At 41.5% G+C, this 20,159-nt stretch overlaps 1 protein-coding gene across 2 annotated transcripts in view; it reads left to right on the top strand.

Moving 5' to 3' along the window:
- Positions 1-20,159, top strand: part of LOC139480579 (coiled-coil domain-containing protein 24-like) — a 364,688-nt gene that overhangs the window by 113,870 nt on the left and 230,659 nt on the right. For both annotated transcript variants that reach the window (XM_071263719.1, XM_071263720.1), the window contains exon 3: positions 3,517-3,677. In XM_071263719.1, coding sequence (XP_071119820.1) covers positions 3,517-3,677 — 161 coding nt within the window. The remainder of the gene's footprint in view (positions 1-3,516; positions 3,678-20,159) is intronic.

A 20,159-nucleotide genomic window follows, 5' to 3' on the forward strand; every position in this document is an offset into this window, starting at 1 on the left:
CGTTGGACACAGTTGTATCCTTTAGGCACATCCTATTGCTCTAGTGGAAAAAATATTGTTGGGGGTGCCGAAATTTGGGGTGCCAAAGGAGAAAAATGTGCTCTCTTGAATCTGGCTCTAGTGGGGTTGTGGTAAAACTGTCATTGTCTATAAAAAAATTATATCATAGAAGCATTGATAGGCTCCAGGTGGTGGTGAGCTAGAGTCAATTTAGCTTAATCTCATGATGATCATTGAATCACATCATCATTTTGGCATAAAAAATTCCCTCTGTAGTGGCAGTATAGGAATATAAATCTGGCTCGTGTGGAAGTGAGAACCCCCATCGTCTAAACTACTTATTGAGTCATCCAGCTTTAAAAAATGGTTACCTATTTGCTTAAAAATTTGGTTACTGAATCCAATGATATAAAACAGAACTTGCATGCTATACCTGATCTTTTTACAATTATTATTGAAGTATTGTTTGGGGATGCACCAGAAGATGCCTTCGAAATATTACCAGGTCTATAAACTAAATGGCTCAAGAAACATGAGCGTCAACGTTGCAGTATTATTTATATGGGACTATCACCCGTTGCAACCCTTGAGGGGGTCCAAGTTAATAAAGGTGAAAGCATTTCGCTTATTAGATATTTATGCCACATAATATACATTTAATAAGGTTGATGTATACTCTCAAAACATTTAAGCGAGATCAATTAAAAACTATTATATGATATAATAATATACATTATGGGTTTATATCTGGCGCTCGATGTAGCATCTGAAAAGATGGATACTGTTGATGGATTTTGATTACATCAATTAAGCGACATAAAACATCGAATAGAGAAGGAGAGGGAGTTTAGACTTGGATTGTATAAAAAGTATCGCAGAGCTGTGAATGCTCTCGACGGAGTTGACACTGCTCTTGCAACAGCTGGCATGGGACTCGGTGTAGCCGGTGTTGGTTTATTATCAACTATACTTGCCACGTCTATCGTACTATGTATGGAAGTAGCAGCCAGAGTCTCACTATACATCTCTCTTTCTTCTTCAATACTAAGTGGAAAACAACAAAGTGGAAAACAACAAAGGTTTCCAGCTTCTAAAAAACAATTGGCCCAAGCACTACCATGGTCAACTCCCAACTAGCTTGGTCACAGACTCTGTATGCAGGTTGACCTATAAACGCAGGCCAGCTTATTCTCTTTTTAATGGCCACAGTGTGGTGACGTGCTACACAGATTGAGACTTTTTTATTCTTACCCGAGAATATTTTTTCTCGCAGTCTAATCATGGATGATCAAGTAGTGCGACATCCCCCTTGCCAATCTCATGAAAATCAGACCTGAAGACATCCCATTAGGGGTCACGTCAGAACGACCTTTCATCCGACCAATCAGAGCATCGCTTACCAGATTATGAAAGTGACAGTCGGAATGTATTTCTAATCATGCAACCTTGAAAACTTTATTCTGAAGGATAGTTACAGGTTTAACAACTGAATCCATACAATCTAGCCCATCTATTAGCCATAGCAGAATGTTCTTTTGTTGAGGTTTCAAATTTGTAATCGAGAATCTGTCAAAATATGTTTCGAACCATAGTCGCCAATTTGAAATTTGTGCCGTAAAGCACGAGAAAGCTGCCTTCTGATTGGTCATTCCTTGGTCGGTCAAAGTTTGTGCAAGGTCTGTCTGACGGATGTGACCCGTAATGGGATGTCCTCAGATCTTTGTTAAGCGATAATTAGAACTAAGATCTGAGTTTAATGAGATTGTTCCCCTTGCTTGACATGCAGGAGAGTTTTTTTCGCCTTCGGATCCCCTTGACATTGGTCCCGATTGTCAGGTAGTGCTTCTTCCCGTTGGGATCAATGTAGGGATTTACCTGAAGAATCCTTCAGCCTCTATTTGCAAAAATGAAGGCGTAGATAACAGGAATACCACGCTAAATCATCTAAAATCTTCAAAGTCAAAGAAAACACAGTCCAAGACGATAAACCCCTGGGAAAATCATCTACAACATTGACAAACAGCACTGCCTTGTGCCCACCAATCTCCGTTTTCTTGATTAACCATGAGGGTGTGTCAGATAGCTTCCTGACTGACAATCTCTTGTGTGGCACCGCTTAGTCGGGTTCCCCTGAGCACTTTGACGAACCTACATTCAGGGATGGACGTTTGGAAAGTGCTCAATCTCATTAAAATCCACCGCTAAACAAAGATCTGAGGATATCCCATTATGGGTCACGTCAGATGGACCTTTCGCGAATTTTGACCAACCAAAGAAATGACTGACAAGAAATCGACATTAGCCAATCAGAAGGCAGCCTTCTCGAGCTTTACGACACTAGTTTCAAACTGGCGACTACGCTTCGAAATATATTTTGACGTATTTTCGATTAAAATAATTAAAACTGATAAGAACATTCTGGAATGGCTTATAGATGGCCTAGATTTTATGGATATAATCATAAAACCCGCAACTGTCGTTTGGAATACCCCATGTTAAATATTTCGTGGTTGCATGATTAAAAAACACGTTCCGACAGTCACTTTCATGATCTGGTAAGCGGCGCTCTGATTGGTTGGATGAAAGGTCGTTCTGACCTGACCCTTCATGGGATGTCCTCAGATGTTTGTTTTGCGATAGCGAGAACTAAGATCTGATTTTAATGAGATTGGGAAAATGCTCAGATCCTGCCAACTCTACTATTACTACTTAGGCCCCGGTCATTTCACCTTTGATGAACCTTGGAGGTTCGGAATACATCTCCATTACCTTCCACTTCGACAATAGATAACTTGATGATCAACATCCACAGCAATGATCTCGGCGGATCTCTTGCTCAGTTTTTTTATGCATGACATAATTATGGACAACACTCTGCGGTATCCCTTTTTAAAACCAGTCTTATATTTGCAATTTACACCTTCTGATAGGAAATTTGATATTTTACATTTCTGCATAATTTTAAAGTTAGTAATAGAACCACTGCTGTCCAACTGTATAGAATTTTACTTTCCAGAACTTACATAAATGTGTATCAGAAAAATAACTTAGCATACAGACATTTACGTCACATGTTCAGAAGTGAAATGGGGTTTTACGTCTCGTCCAAAATTACTGCACTTATGTAGCGACATGCGTGCGTGTGTGCGTGCGTGCCCCGTAATGCTGAGAACCAGGCATGGTAACAACAAGTACCATCTTTTGACGTATTTTGGTATGACACGGCTGGGGATCAAATCCTAGACCTTCCGCTTTGCGGGCAGATGCTCTTCCACTAGACCACGGTGGCAATCTTCACTTGTTCAGAACCTGAGTCTGTTATTTTTTGTTTGGTCTAAAATCCATAAAAGTCCATATTTTGACACTATTGAAATTGAAGCTAAACGATAAGTATGGGTTGGTAGATTCAAAAGACTACATTGTACCCATGTGTTGATAAAACCCAGGTGTCTGACATTTTGAGAGAATGCTTGTTTGAAAGGGTTGTAAGTTTGATATTTCCTATTTCTATTACAGGTGTCTACACTGATGTCCATCTGGCATGACTATAAAATGGAGACACGTCAGAGTGAACCTCCTAAACCTCTCCCAGAACCACCACAACAACGAGAAAGACTCATACAAGAAATCAGTTTCTTTGTTGCAAATGTCAAAGATAAAGCCAAAAGCACGGGAATGTAAGTGTCAATATATACACTTGTTGAAATCTGCATTTTCCTTATTAATAGACAATAACATATTTGTCACCTCAAATGCTTATTTAGACAATTAGTGTTATCTGATGTCATTTTGACTAAATCAGCTCTCCTGATTATTATTATGACTACCCAACCTCTGTTACATCATAGCCAATAATCCTATCTAGGTAATCCGAATAGAGACTTCTGTTTCAACACGTTTCCTCCAACCATTGGCTATTTATTTTGATGGACAACAATCGCTAGTGTGTTTCTTTCAGAAAGATGAATGGGAGGGCATTAGGTCAATTTAATGTTTGCTTAACTCGTTCAACACTGTAGGCCGGTACACCGGCCAAGAAGCCTCGAGTGCCAAGACACCGCAGGCCAGTACACTGGCCAAACCTCAGTCACATCAAAATAGTATATAATATTTTTAAATGGTAATTTATTATTTTAGTTTGTGCAGGGACAAAAAGTTTACACTAGTCATATCGACAGGTTTTCATTGCCTACGTAGTCATATGCGTACTTCTGCATCCAGTCTATTATACCCTGTTATTTTCTCACCATCATTACACTCTTCACTAGCAAGTACATGCTTATGTCTTACATTTACCTACCGTCACTTCTTATATTTTATTTTCACGTCACATCATTAGCCATGCTTTTCTGTTATGTATTAGGTTACTAGCTTCATATCCCACAATGCATCATTTTCTCAGCCACGCATGCTCAGAAAAGCTTCCGGTGACGTCATGCCTCGAGGCTATTTAACCCCAAAGATCTCGCTTTGTCTTTCTTGTTAATTTTATTGTCACGCCGTAAGTCTCTCCCACCATCCTCCCCTGCTTTCCACCTTGTAGGGGGGGCTTCTTCGGTTGCTCCTTCAGCTCCTCCTACAGGCTGGGCATTCAGCTCATTCAGTGCTTTTAATCGCCAGTACGGAAGCACAAATGAGCTGACTAGCCCCCAATTCATACGGCGGCAGGACACTATCTACATGGGCTTCCCGATCTTACACCATCTAGAATCTATCACGAATCAACCACTGAATACGCCATCGAGCATTAATCTTCACCGGAGAAACTCCCCATTGTGTTGACAATGTCGGATCCAAAGAGGAAACGTGTTGCTCACACAAGAAAATCCGGGCGGACCAAAAGCGTTAATCTACCTTCCACAACATCCGATGTAAACAACCAAGATGGCGGACCACCCTCCCGTACATCTCGCCAGTCTCACGCCACCAACCCACCATATCTGACAGCCACAGACCTCAGAAACAGACTGGAACAACTGGGGATGAAAGTTCCAGCTGCGTGGTCTCGGAAATTCTTGCTACAACTTTACAAAGAAAACGTAACAAGTGGCCGGTTGATAGACGACCCCAGCGACAACAACAGGCCAACTAGGAACGACAGTCCGCAGACACAATCAGCAATCCAGACTCCAGACGACATAGCCAGAGAATGCACGACAGGAGAAACATTCAACCCTCCAACTACCCTGACTACACGCGACAGTGTTTACGACAATCTGCATTCCGTCTCCGACCTGCGCAGTAACCGGACGGAAGTTCCGGTGTCCAACATGGCGGATAGAAACTTGAGAGACGAGGTCAGAGAGTTGAAGGAACTTATCTGTGCCATGCGCCAAGAGAATGCAAACAGAGCCCCACACCAGATGCGTCAAGCGGTGCCCTCAGACAGCCTACCCCCGATTGACACAGTCCCAGAAGCGATAAAGGACAAGATCAAAGCCGGTAAATATGTGAATTTAGCTCTCCTGTTACAAGACATAGACTACGGCGAAAAGGGATTAAGTCAAGATAGCCCACATGGCAACTTATCAAGAACCCTGTTGTTACCAGATTTCATTGTGGCTTTCACCACATTCAAGAACATTTATTGTGAAAACAACGACGAACTCAGGCGCCAGTTGGATGCTCACGAAAGGACAGTAATACATCTGGCGCAACAATTCCCAGGGAAGAGCAACCACTACGATTACCACAAACTGTTTGCCTCTCGCGTGGCCTCCTATGCCGAGAAAGGCCAACCCATCAGGTGGGATATGCCTGATCAAAGAATTCTCACTAGGTGCTCTACCAGAACCTCCAAGTCTTGTCATATCTGCCATAGTGTGACCCATGATAGCGACCATTGCCACGAGTTCAAACCACGGAGGTTCAACACACCAGCCTCCGACAGACCGCAAGGATATCTACAAGACAAGGCCGATATCAGGGGACGTCCCAAGGTCAGGTTCAACGGAAAAGAAATTTGCAACAATTTCAATGACCAGGGTTGCGCCAGAAGAAACTGTCTGTTTGAGCACGTCTGCTTAACGTGCAAAGAGCCAAGCCACGGGAAAAACAATTGTAGTGACAAGAGGAAGAAGGTTTGACTGGATACCACCCCTAATGAATCCGCCATACCCATGGAAACAGTGCCCACATCATCTTCACTCACTCCTATTAACCACGCTCTTTTACAACTCGAACTGGCTCTTCATCCGGATATCCAGTTCACCAACTATTTGATCAATGGTCTAAGATACGGTTTCAACCCTTTAATTAATCCACTACCTACAACTTCCATAGAGTGCAACAACAATTACAGTGCCAGAAAAGACCAGGCTGCAGTGTCACTTCTCATCCAATCGGAAGTTACAAAGGATTATGTCGCAGGTCCATTTTCGACAGTGCCATATGCTGTATACAGGGTGAGCCCCCTCGGGTTGGCTATCGGTAAATACAGCCAGAAGAAGAGACTGATCCTAGACCTATCAGCCCCCCATGACAAACCAGAAATACTAAGCATCAACGAACTCATCGACAAAGATCAGTGTTCCCTTTCTTACGTGACAATCGACCACGCTATCGCGATTATCTCTAATCAAGGGCGTGGCGCCAAACTCTGTAAACTTGACATTTCGGACGCTTTCAAACAAATCCCGATAGCAAACGCATTTATACCGTTCTTTGGTTTCAAGTGGCAACAGAAGTACTACTTTTACAAACGGCTGGCCTTTGGATGTCGTTCAAGCCCAAAATTGTTTGACACTCTGTCAGAAGCTTTATGCTGGATATTGCAGCATAACTATGGAATTCAACACATTCTCCATCTCCTGGATGATTTCCTCACTATAGACTCCCCTGAAGCCGATGCCCAACAAACCATGATGAACCTGCGTAAACTGTTCCAAGAGATGCGCATCCCAATAGCCGAGCACAAGACAATGGGACCTGCCACAACCTTGGAATACCTGGGAATAATTTGGATACCAACACCATGACAGCTAGCCTACCACAAGATAAGCTGGACAGGATATCAGCTTTACTTCACGAGTTCTCCCAGAAGAAAAAATGTACAAAGAGAGAACTCTTATCTTTATTGGGACACTTAAGCTATGCCTGTAAGGTAATCATTCCCGGCAGATCTTTCATTTCTCACCTGTTGGATATCGCCAAATCAGTGAAGAAACTGCATCACCAGATACATTTGTCTACAGCGTGCCAACAAGATCTCCACATGTGGCATATCTTTCTACAACAGTGGAATGGCGTGTCCCTATTCCATGACGCTTACGCTACCTCCAATCAGGACATGGACTTGTTTACCGATGCCTCTACTTCGTTCGGATTCGGCGGATATTTTCAAGGAGCGTGGTTCTCAGAGAAGTGGCCAGACAACCTACTCACAGAATTAAGCGTTGAACATTCTCTTGCCTTCCTCGAACTGTATCCGATCGTAATAGCATCGGTACTTTGGGGACATAGTTGGACTCGGTTAAGAGTATTATTCCATTGCGACAACCAAGCCACCGTACACATCATTCGCAAAGGGAGATCTAAATGCCGAAAAGTCATGTCTCTTATGCGTACCCTAACATGGACGGCAGCTAAAGGAAATTTCATAGTATTAGCTAAGCACATCCCTGGGGCGCACAATACTTTAGCTGATGCTCTTTCTCGTTCACAGCTGGACCTGTTCCGCTCCCTAGCCCCGGCAGCCCAGATCGAACCCATCCAGTGCCCTCCAGCCTCTCAAATCATGTGGAATTGACACGGCACCTGGACACATTATGGTCAGCAGCCCTTGCCCCGCGGACAAAGGATACCTATGCTACCGGCGTTCAGTGCTACACCAACTTCATGATTAGTGTGAATTTGCTCTCCAGGACATGTCCAGGACTCCCACCGCTACACGAAAGCTACGTTCAGTTTTTCCTCGCCCACTGTTTTGGCAAGCTCAAGCTATCCTATACTACCGTTAAAACTTACCTGGCAGGCATCAGATATACTTACCTACAAGCAGGAATACCAACACTCTTCGACTCTACCAACTCGGGCGCCAACGCACGTATTCAAACTCTTCTGCGCGGATACAAGAAACTACAAGCCCCACCAAAAAGCAAGAGACTACCCATCACTTACAACATTCTGCGTCAAATTATCACTCTGCTGCAGAACGGCGTCCTGGGTCCTTTTAATGACTTTATCATGATTACCATGTGTACCGTCGCCTTCTTCGGTTTCCTCAGGTGTGGCGAGTTCACTTGTTCAGACAGTTTTGATGCAGATGTCAATTTATGTGTCCAAGATGTCATCTGTGATTATAACAGAAACAGATGTATCCTCACATTGAAAACTTCAAAAACCGACCCTTTCCGACTAGGGGTGGCCATCTCCCTGTTTGCCACAAACAAGCCAGCTTGTCCGGTTCGAAGCCTCTCACAACTGATCATCATAAGACGCAAGTGCGGGGCTCAGGCCCACGATCCCCTCTTCGTGGACAGCTGTTTCCATGCCATTACGAGGACTACATTTCTAAGATGGCTCAACATCATCATGTGTCGGATAGGCTTGAGCTCAAAATCTTATTCAGGACATTCATTCAGGATTGGCGCAGCTACCACGGCTGCACAAGTGAGAATGGAGGACCATCTCATCAAAACCCTGGGAAGGTGGAGTTCAGACTGCTTCACCAGGTACATTCGAACCCCGGAAGATACCTTGAGACAAGCACAGATCTCCTTGTGTAACGTATAATGTTTAACCAACAGTGCAATCTGCATAGTAACTTACCCCATCTTATTTGACGTTCAGACTCGTGATTTTGTATCTTGTACAATGTGACACAAACTGTACTCTTGTGTAATAGTGGTGCTGGAGGAACTACAGACTCAGATAGTTGCCCCGCCGTGCACGGGACTACTGCCACATACTGTGCTGTGTCCAAATGTGCTTTCTGACTTTGACACTTGGTTTCAACTGTGACTTGATGCTATCATGGACATTCGCATGGAGCCAGTGACTGTGGTTACAATGTACTCAGTGTGAAGATCCCCGTCCTGTTTCACTGGCCTTATTTAGGTCAAGGATACCATACCTTTGTCATTTAGTAGCCAACGGCGTTTAGTTCAAGCATGCTTAGATGTAACATGCATCCTGCCACTAAATGTTGGTAACTTTCACACTTTTACGTTTTCGTTTTGTTTTTCTCCTTACATTTTACATATATATATCCCTACTATTCATTGGGGGCTCTCGGTTGCCAACCTCCTTTGGGCATTCAGCTCATTCAGTGCTTTTAATCGCCAGTACGGAAGCACAAATGAGCTGACTAGCCCCCAATTCATACGGCGGCAGGACACTATCTACATGGGCTTCCCGATCTTACACCAGGAACCGTCCATAGGGATGTCCGGGTCCACGACCCCAGGGCAACTAATCCCACCATTAGGTCCTCGCCGTCCTAACCACGGGTCCACGACCTACAGGTTACTCCCCTTGCCGTCTAACCGCGGGTCCACGACCTACAGGTTATCCTTCACCTCTAACATACCCAGGGTTGGCGACCCTCCGGCAACCGAAGTAGCCCCCTCAATTCTCCAAAGATGTTGTAAATAAACATATTTTTACCTACATCATGTTCTGTTGTCTCTGCACAAAATGGTAATTTATTATTTTAGTTTGTGCAGGGACAAAAAGTTTACACTAGTCATATCGACAGGTTTTCATTGCCTACGTAGTCATATGCGTACTTCTGCATCCAGTCTATTATACCCTGTTATTTTCTCACCATCATTACACTCTTCACTAGCAAGTACATGCTTATGTCTTACATTTACCTACCGTCACTTCTTATATTTTATTTTCACGTCACATCATTAGCCATGCTTTTCTGTTATGTATTAGGTTACTAGCTTCATATCCCACAATGCATCATTTTCTCAGCCACGCATGCTCAGAAAAGCTTCCGGTGACGTCATGCCTCGAGGCTATTTAACCCCAAAGATCTCGCTTTGTCTTTCTTGTTAATTTTATTGTCACGCCGTAAGTCTCTCCCACCATCCTCCCCTGCTTTCCACCTTGTAGGGGGGGCTTCTTCGGTTGCTCCTTCAGCTCCTCCTACAGGCTGGGCATTCAGCTCATTCAGTGCTTTTAATCGCCAGTACGGAAGCACAAATGAGCTGACTAGCCCCCAATTCATACGGCGGCAGGACACTATCTACATGGGCTTCCCGATCTTACACCAGGAACCGTCCATAGGGATGTCCGGGTCCACGACCCCAGGGCAACTAATCCCACCATTAGGTCCTCGCCGTCCTAACCACGGGTCCACGACCTACAGGTTACTCCCCTTGCCGTCTAACCGCGGGTCCACGACCTACAGGTTATCCTTCACCTCTAACATACCCAGGGTTGGCGACCCTCCGGCAACCGAAGTAGCCCCCTCAATTCTCCAAAGATGTTGTAAATAAACATATTTTTACCTACATCATGTTCTGTTGTCTCTGCACAAACCTACCTGTCTTATCATTCATTCATGAAATCTATCACATTTCACAATTTTCTGCACTATTTTCTGCAGTGTTATTGAAATTACAATTCTTGGACAAACACTTAGACAACAGGACCACATTGAACATGTCGAAGAGCAATATAAAGACGTTTCAAGCAAATCTTTAAATATATTATACAAAATAATAAATAAAGTCAACAAATATATATCTAAAAGTTATTATTTCCATCTTTTTGTGCGATCTCGTGTTAAGTGAGTGAAATGACGTCTCGGCTTCGGTTGCCTCGATTTCTCACCTTGGACACAATGTTTAATGCTAACATATATGCGTGAAAAATCTTTGTCACAGCTCGTAAAGTAGCATGATACATCCATGAAGTTCCATATTTTTAACATAGATCGCGATTTCCTGCTTCAAACGTTCAGAATAACACGATTTTACAAAAAAAAACTTTTCGTCAAAATCTGAAATTCATCATACACAAGAGGACGGTACCAATGCTGTAATTTGATTGGCTGCCTTAGGTCACATTCTCAAATTTCATGAACCCTGTGGAAGATTTCAGCAAGAAAGCATCATAAGTAACCAGGTTTTATCCAACAAAACTGCATGTTACAGCTACATATAAGACTCCAGGTGAGGTTACCTACAGTTTAGATCTCATACAAAGCTTCGAAAATGGAGTTATTTCTTCATGTTACTGAGCGGACAGCTGCTGTTATTGGGAAATGAGTGATGACAGATACTATTTATGATTCTTTGAAATATAAGTTTTTGATTTCGTAAATAATGAAAATAAAAAAAAATATAAGTAAATAGTTGTCCGAAAATCATCAAATTCTTGCTTAATCTGGATTTTATGAATGTGTTAGCTTACATTTTCTCATTTACAACAAACTTAATTAAGTTGTAAATGCATTGTCAAAATAAGGTGAGTTCATATGTATAAATAGTAGAATTACACCTTTCAAATGGTGTTGTAGCAAAGATGTTTTACAAGCAGATATTTTTCTTGATAAATGTTGGCTTCATCTATCACATAAGTCTCTGGGAACTTGGTGTCACAGCAGTAGAAGCTTCCGGTTGATTGGTGTTAAATGAGTTAATTGTGTATGCATGTGGGGTGCTAATGACCTTTTAAACTAGCACTGGTTACCGGTACATGCGATGGTGCTCGTGGTCCAGGTATTATGGAATTATTATGGTTCGGATGAACAAAACCTTCCAAATGGCGTGCTGGTTTTCTTGGGGGAATTAGTCAGCAAAGAGCCGGAGTCACAGGAGACTAATTACAATTTTATTTACAAGAACAATTAACAATGAACAATTTACAATATCTTTGAATATAGCTGAGGGTGTCACAGAGAGTTGGGCTGTGGGAGAGAGATCTGCTTGGTTAGAGCGACAAAAACCCTTCTTTTCTTAGGTCATGTGCAGGAACGACATCTTGAAGGGGAAGTCTTAGCAGTGTTGCTAAGATATTCGAGCAGGGAAGGTTTGGGATTGGAGAACTTGTTCTTGATTGGAGAGGTTCTTGTTCTTTCTTCAATCTTGTTAAAGGCTGTTTCTTCGTTCTTGGTGATTGGCCTTCAGGAAGGTAGTATATCCTATTAATAAGAGACTGTCACTTCCTACAGTATTGTGAACCATATGCCATGCTGCAAATAGGTACAGGAAAGGACAGACTAAGAAGTCTTTCATACCCAATAGCTCCACCAAAGTAACAACGCACATGGTCTGACGTTGATTAATTTATAATTTGCACACTCGTATATGCAAGGGGCTTGGAGACGATGGCTTGCAGTATATACAGTTTTACTTTATACATGTAGATATATACATACAAAAGACACTATGTGTCAGGTCACCACATAGTGGTAGTGGTTGTTGTCTAGGTGCCCCGGAGCACCCAGCCTAACCCTAGCTAGGCTAAGGGTAAGACCTTTCTTTCTTTCTTTTCTTCTCTCTGGACCAGGGCTTATATAGCCAAGGTCACCTGACATTTAGTAAGTAATAAATGTAAACAGTAATTCATCAGCATAGATGTCATGGCTCCAGGGTAATGAGCCTTTGCAATTAAATGTTCTTCAGACAATGGGTGTTGTAAATCAGTCGCTATGACAAGGTGGTAGAGGGTTGGGTAATCATATCACTAATTCACTGAAGCCGTGTTTGAGCACAAGCAGAACTAATTTGATCTGAAAAAGTGTGCCCTGAAAAGTAGCTGTAGTCGAAAACACTGCTTACCTATTGACATGATGTATTGTGAATGCGCTAATTCCTGCAATCTAGATATGACATTATGTCTATCTTGTCACCTTGGCTTGTGGCATTAGCACTCACCGTTTGAAACAAGTTAAAACATCTTACTAATCTAACTCATCTCCTGTATTTATCTAGAGAACTCTCATACATAACACCTATTTTCTCTTTAAAATATCCTCATAGCCAGTTGTAGCAGTTAGTGTTTAGGTGGATATACATTATATGTTCAATGTTTGTGTTGGCCAAGAGCAACGATGGGGCCAGATGCAGATTGTGGTGGCCAATTACTCCTATTTTCCCCTGGGTTTGTGACTTAAAAGCCTATCTGTCATGGTTTTATGACCACAACTGTAGGTAGAAACACCCATTGTCACTTTTTTATTCACCCGAATCAGCATAACTCTTGTGAATCCTCTACCTCTATCACATCTTGGCCATAAATCCTGTATTTTGGCTTCAGTCACACTAACTAAAATTTCAGATTTTCAACACACAATTAGTTGTTACCAAATAGCACCGTAACCACCCAAGCTATTATGTGTGCAATGGCGGGAATCTCACATTTTTCCTGTGTGTGCTAGAGTCAACAACTATTGTTATAGTTGTAAAGATCTAGCGCTTGGTATTAGTCACATTAATCTAAGATTATTCTAATAGTTTTCTGAAAAACAGACACAGTAAGTAAATATTAATTGCTGCTAACTAGAGTGATGATCGCATGTACGTGACTGTAAGGTGTGTTTGTGAGGTTGTAATAAGTCCCTCTTCTTCCGGTTGCAAGAAATATGGTCGGTTTATGATCACGGGAGATCCTCATGGTAACTACTGGAGGTGCAGAGAGACGATATGCACAGAGGAGGCAAGATGCGAGCCGTGTGCCAAAACATCTAAGAAAGCCATCTTAAAGTTAGCTGAGGCTGTAACTAAGGCTAAGAGGAAAAAAGTTAAACTCATCAAAGCAGCCGACACCGATCAGGCCTCTGATTCTACCCTGAGCATCCTACTCCTACTTCAGCAGAACTATCATCTCCTGCACTCTCCATGAGTCTGAAACAACAACTATTCAACAAGCAGGAGATAATGAAGACCATGTTTGAGATTCGGTTCTCAGCCTTAAACAAAGATATGGAGATGATGAAGAGTAGATAGACAGCTCTGCCTAAGAAGAGTTCCTTGGTCAAGAGACTGCATGGGGGACAGTCATCTGTCTTTGCAACACACACGGTCACCCCAGCTGACCGCACCGACCAGGGATAAATCTAGACCTGCTCAGAGGCTGATATTCAGCCCCAAATCTGTATAAGATGTCAGTAAACTTCCCTCGTCAATAGTTTTAACATATCTGTGCCATCCTAAAATAACACAGAATTTAAGGAAATTATTACTTTTAACAACTGAACATGTAAATTAAGTAAAATAAATATCTCATAAGAGAATTTATGTGTTCCTCCTAATGAAGAAGTTGACATCCATAAATTCTCTTCCTTATGTGTATCACTTCTAAATGCCATTCAAAGACTTAAATTACTCGTAAGTTCAAAGCTTTAATCAACAAAATTACCTGTTGACATCATGACTGTAACTGATTAAGAAGAAATATTTTTGTTATTGCACCAGAAACCACATGCCTATAGGACATAACACTAAGTAATACATATTATAATTTACATGTGAAGTGACAAGTATTACATATGCACGAGATAAGGAGTGGACAAGCTCTCCAAAGCTCCAGGCAAGCAAGCGCCAGGTGCTGAGAACATATCCCGCTTGTGACCAGATTGTTATTCAGCCTTGAGACCAACAATGTTTACAGGTCCTTACAGTGTTGTCATTAACCCTAGTGAACAGTACATTCACCATGTGCACTAAAAGAAACTCCCGATGGTAGATGACCAAATGGTGGAAACACGGATACGTACATACACCTGAAACACAAGTATCAAAACTTGTGGTGTCACCCTGTTCAAGTGACTTAGTTCAAATGTGCCTCTGTTCGAACAGCAGGGAATGGGTACTTGATATGTGAGGTGAATGTAAAAACCTTCTAGCGACCCTGGGCATCTTGGGTTGTATATTCCCTACGGATCCACTGGTCAGGGATCAAATAAAACTGTATTTAAGCAGATAGTAGTACCTGGATACTTAAATTTAAACATACATTTTTTTTATGCAAATATCAGATAGCTGGACGCCTGGAATACATTCCAAATGCTTCACAAATACTACTGTGAACATAACTTTTCCTTAAATAATACTTCGCTCGCCACGCCGAAGACCCTGGTTCGATTCCCGACATGGGTACAATGTGTGAAGCCCATTTCTGGTGTCCCCGCCGTGATATTGCTGGAATATTGCTAAAAGCGGCGTAAAACCATACTCACTCACTCACTCACTTAAATAATACAAATGCACACAAACAGGGATGCGGACCAGTTCCTTTTCTAGGATACTGACTGATTGTCATCCATTGTGTCATAAAGTTGTTCTATAATTTGGTAAAGTCCTATCAAAATTTAAAAAACCCAGATAAAAATGTCCTGAAGCCTGCAAAATCACTGTTAAGTAAATATGAAGCTCATTTTCACTATAATCATAACCAAATCATAAACAATATGTAAACCAATAAACACTCGCTCTTGCTCAATTATCAAATATTAACAATTAGCTGTATACCGAAAACAACCGAGGGAATTCCATGTCACATCCCATAACAGAGATGACACACTCCATGGCTTCCGTTTCTGAGTGTCAACACGACTTGCCAAGCAGCAATCACAACACTAACCTGCCGGGTACCATTACCATTTCATCTGTCTATCCAACAACTCCCCAGCCTGATGTATCTAGCTTGACAGATTCAGTCCCTATGATTGCCTCGGTGGCGGGATTGTAAAAGGAAATTGCTGAACTTAGACAACTGATCACAACCACAGGGCTCAGCTCTCCTAACCCCCGCTAGCAACTCAATAGAGGTTCCGTCAGACTCCTTGCCTCATATTCACACAGTGAGTGAGTGAGTGAGTGTGTATGGTTTTACGCCGCTTTTAGCAATATTCCAGCAATATCACGGTGGGGGACACCAGAAATGGGCTTCACACATTGTACCCATGTCGGGAATCGAACCCGGGTCTTCGGCGTGACGAGTGAACACTTTAACCACTAGGCTACCCGACCGCCCCTCCACACATTGAAGGTAAATATGTTAATTTGGCTTTGTTGACATTACCTTACCAGGACAGTTTGGATACTAGAGTAAGTGAATTTGAGGGACATGTATACTCACTCAAAGATGACCCCAGGCAGAATAGGACACTGACTCTCGGAGAGTTTATCCAGGCCTTCGGTATTTACAAAGACATTTATTGTGAGAACAATAATGCCAAAAGGAAACAGCTGGATGACTACCATAAACTTTTTGCAGCTTTTGAGGTAAAAGGAGTTGTCATTCGATGGGACATGAGAGACTCAAAACTCTACAGCATGTGTTCCTCAGGGTGCCGTACCAGGACTTGTTCAGTGTGTCAAAGTGTAACCCACAGTACTGACGTCTGCCCGAGTTTAGCTATGGCTCGCCAACCAATTGTCAGTTCTCAAGACAGACATGTTTCATATGACCGACAAAATGTGGACAGTAATACCACGTACATAGACTCAAGAGGTAGACTTTGTGTTCGACGTTATGGACAAGAGATCTGTAACAACTTTAATGATCTCCGCTGCAGCCGCCAACAGTGTCCTTTCATACATACTTGCTTCATTTGCCATTCAAGAAAGCACGGCAAGACACAATGCAAGAAAGAGCAGAAGGATTGACTACACTATGCCTTAGACAGAGCGAATGCTAAGCAGACCTTGACGTTAAAACCCATAAACATTGAGAGATTAAAAGCGGACTTACAATTCCACCCAGACATGTGTTTCTTCGATTATCTCATTTCTGGCCTGGAAACAGGATTCAATCCAATGTTAGACTCCGTGCCTAAATTGACAGTGGAATGCCACAACAACCTTAGTGCAAGGAGAAATCCAGTGGATGTGTCCGCAGCTGTCAGGAAAGAATGTGCCAAGCAGTATGTTATGACACATACAGGGTTAGTCCACTAGGACTTGCCGAGGGAAAATATTCTCGGAAGAAACGTTTGATATTGGACTTATTAGTCCCCCCATGATGACAATACCGTTCTAAGCATCAACCAACTAATTGACAAGACATCCTGTTCTCTTTCCTACGAGCAGATTCCATTAAGCCACGAATACTGGCCATATTTCGGGTTCAAGTGGGAAGGACTGTACTATTTCTACACCCGGCTAGCCTTCGGTTGCCAATCTAGCCCCAAAATATTTGACACTCTGTCTCAGGCCATATGTTGGATTCTGAGACACAATCATGACTTCCTTCATGTGCTACACCTGCTGGATGACTTCATAGTCCAGGCCATGACGCTGACTCGACCATGAGCACTATACTGTCTCTCTTCAAGAGACTCAACATTCCACTAGCTCTCCATAAGATACAGGGACCCCTTACAGAGATCAGGTATTTAGGCATCATTCTTGACTCAAATCATATGACCGCAAGATAAACTGCAAAGCATAGCAGAGCTCCTTGGCAGATATTCAACTAAGAGAAGTTGCACCAAGAGAGAACTTCTCTCCCTGCTTGGACACTTGAACTACACTTGCAGAGTGATTGTGCCAGGCAGGGCGTTTGTCTCCTACTTGATCGAACTTTCCACAACAGTTGATAAGTTGCATCAGCATGTTAGCTTGTCAGGTGAATGTCGGAAAGATTTAGCTACGTGGAACATGTTCTTGATAGAATGGAAAAGTATTTCCCTCTTCCACGACCTCCACATCTCGCCTACTACAGACATCGAGCTTTTCACTGATGCGGCTGCTACAGTGGGACATGGGGGCTATTACCAAGGTGCCTGGTTCGCTGAGAAATTGTCGGAGGAAGTGCTATGTAGTATGTCCGGAGAATTGTCTACCCTTAGCAAAAAGAAATTGTTTTTCACCATTGATTTTCAATTTATTTTTCATTTATTTTCCATTTAAATGGCAAAATCATTGAAATACCATTTTAATGCCATTTATTTATACTCGGAATTGTGGAGAACATCTAAACCATTTTTTTAGGGTACCATTTAAATACCATTTATATTATAAATATCATTTATATTATAAATGGAGGTTTAATGATCGTCTTAGACCATTGAAACACTATTTTTGAGATAAATGGAATTTAAATGTGTTCTCCAAAATCAAATATAAATGGTAACACAACCAACTCGCCATTTTTTTTCATTTAAATACCATTTATTTCTCACACCATTTATTACTGAAGCATTTTTCAGAAAGGTTGAAGCATGAACAGTTAGTATATTTATATACTGCAACATACATCATATATATATATATATATAAAATAATAAAGTCCACGTTAGTCCATCATCTTCTTTATATCAGTTTCAGACATAGTACTTTCGCTGTCTCATGTCATGAGACAGCGAAAGTACCATGTCTGAAACTGATATAAAGAAGATGATGGACTAACATGGACTTGATTATTTTATTATATATTACATCATACATGTACACCGAGTGAACCTTTACGTCATTTTTGTGTGTATGTATATATATATATAAATATAAAGATATATATATCGATATTATAGTGGTATGCATGGACATGGCTACATAAAGATGTACGTGTACAATATGTAATATAAAAAGACCAATACTAGAAAACAGAGATAATAATGTATGCACATGTACCTTGTAATACTCATGTTAATTATATATAACTTTCTGGAAATTATTGCAGATGGCATCAAATATTGCATTATTTAATCAGGGATAAATCTACCCCCGCATACCGCGTCTCTGACGCATTACATTTTTTATACGTTCGTCCTCCAGGACGCAAGGTTTTCATGAGACACTAGCGTCCTTTTTTGTGGAAAATCAATATCAACGTTTTTAACAAAGTTTTCTTTTGTCTAAATGCTTGCATAGACGAGATTTTGGTCAATCGATTTTCCATGGAAAGTCCCGGTCTTAAAATAACTTAATACGCATGTGCGACGTTTTTCTTTAAAACGCGATAGCTGATTGGTTGTCAATATGCAAGTGACCAATCGTAAGCAAGCTTGTATATGACTTCGGTTTCTGTTGTTGATAATTTCTCTAGCAGTCGACATGCCGCCGTGAAAGGTAGCAAAGCTGTCAGATTCTCAAAAAACTTTGTCATGGATGTTTGGTCAGAATGAGACAAGTGAAACTGAGCACGGCGAGTCTCAGTCAGCCAATGAACCTGTCAGAAAACAGAAAGTAAGAACATTCCAGTCAAATTGGCTAACTGCACACTGCTCGTGGTTGATATACGATAAGGAAAGCGACTTCATGTATTGCAAGCTTAAATTTTGCGCCAAAAATGGTAAAACAAATGACATGACACGTAATGCTAAGTGCAGAAATTTCCAAAATAGTACCTTAACCAGGCATGTAAATAATAATGATCATAAATTGTCAATTCAGACTCCGAAACTTCGTGAAGATTTGCAGGTAGCACATGCACGTATGACAGCAAAACAAGAAAAAGCAGCTGTTGCCTTGTTGAAATCTGTACACTGGTTAGCTTGTGAAAACGTCCCCCTGACAAAATTTAAAAGTTTTATTGACTTTTTACATGAATTTGAAACCGAAAATATTGAAGTTCTCAAGGAGGGTAAAGTCAACTATGATTCGCTAACCACTGCCAATGATCTCCTAAAATCTATGTCTGATGTGATTGAGGACGAATTGGGGATTAAATTAGAAAAATCTCCGTTTGTTACTGCTTTGGCAGATGAAAGTACAGACATCACCAACCACAAACGCCTTGTTATTTATTTCCAAATAATTAGGAGACAAACATACTGTGTTTTCAATGTAGAGCTAGGTTACCTGTAAGATAGACACAATTTTTTTATGGATAACAACTTCTTTAATACTGTAAAAGGCTGTTATCCATAAAAAAATTGTGTCTATCTTGTCATCCGTCAACTTCTAAGTAATGCCTATCAAACAATTTAGGTTACCTGTAGTTTAACCCCGCTAAATTGAATTTGGAACCGAACGTGTAGCGTGAGGTTTCAAATGTTAAATTTAGCGCGGAGGTTATCGATCTGAATTACAGAATCACCGAACAAAATATGGTTCTGTATATACTCAAGCAGTTTGTTTACTCCGTAATACTTCACTCGAACATATGACAGGCATATAAGCACGGCAACTTGGTAAGCTAACATGAGGTGGCCATCCCAAGGCTTTTGCTCTACATCTCATGTCACCATTATGACATCATATCGCTCATTGTGACGCAAAATATATGACGTCAAAGGCTTATATAGAAAAGCGCCA

This window comes from Haliotis cracherodii, unplaced genomic scaffold (genome assembly GCF_022045235.1).
Source record: "Haliotis cracherodii isolate W230 unplaced genomic scaffold, xgHalCrac1.p SCAF_4, whole genome shotgun sequence".
NCBI lineage: Eukaryota > Metazoa > Mollusca > Gastropoda > Lepetellida > Haliotidae > Haliotis > Haliotis cracherodii.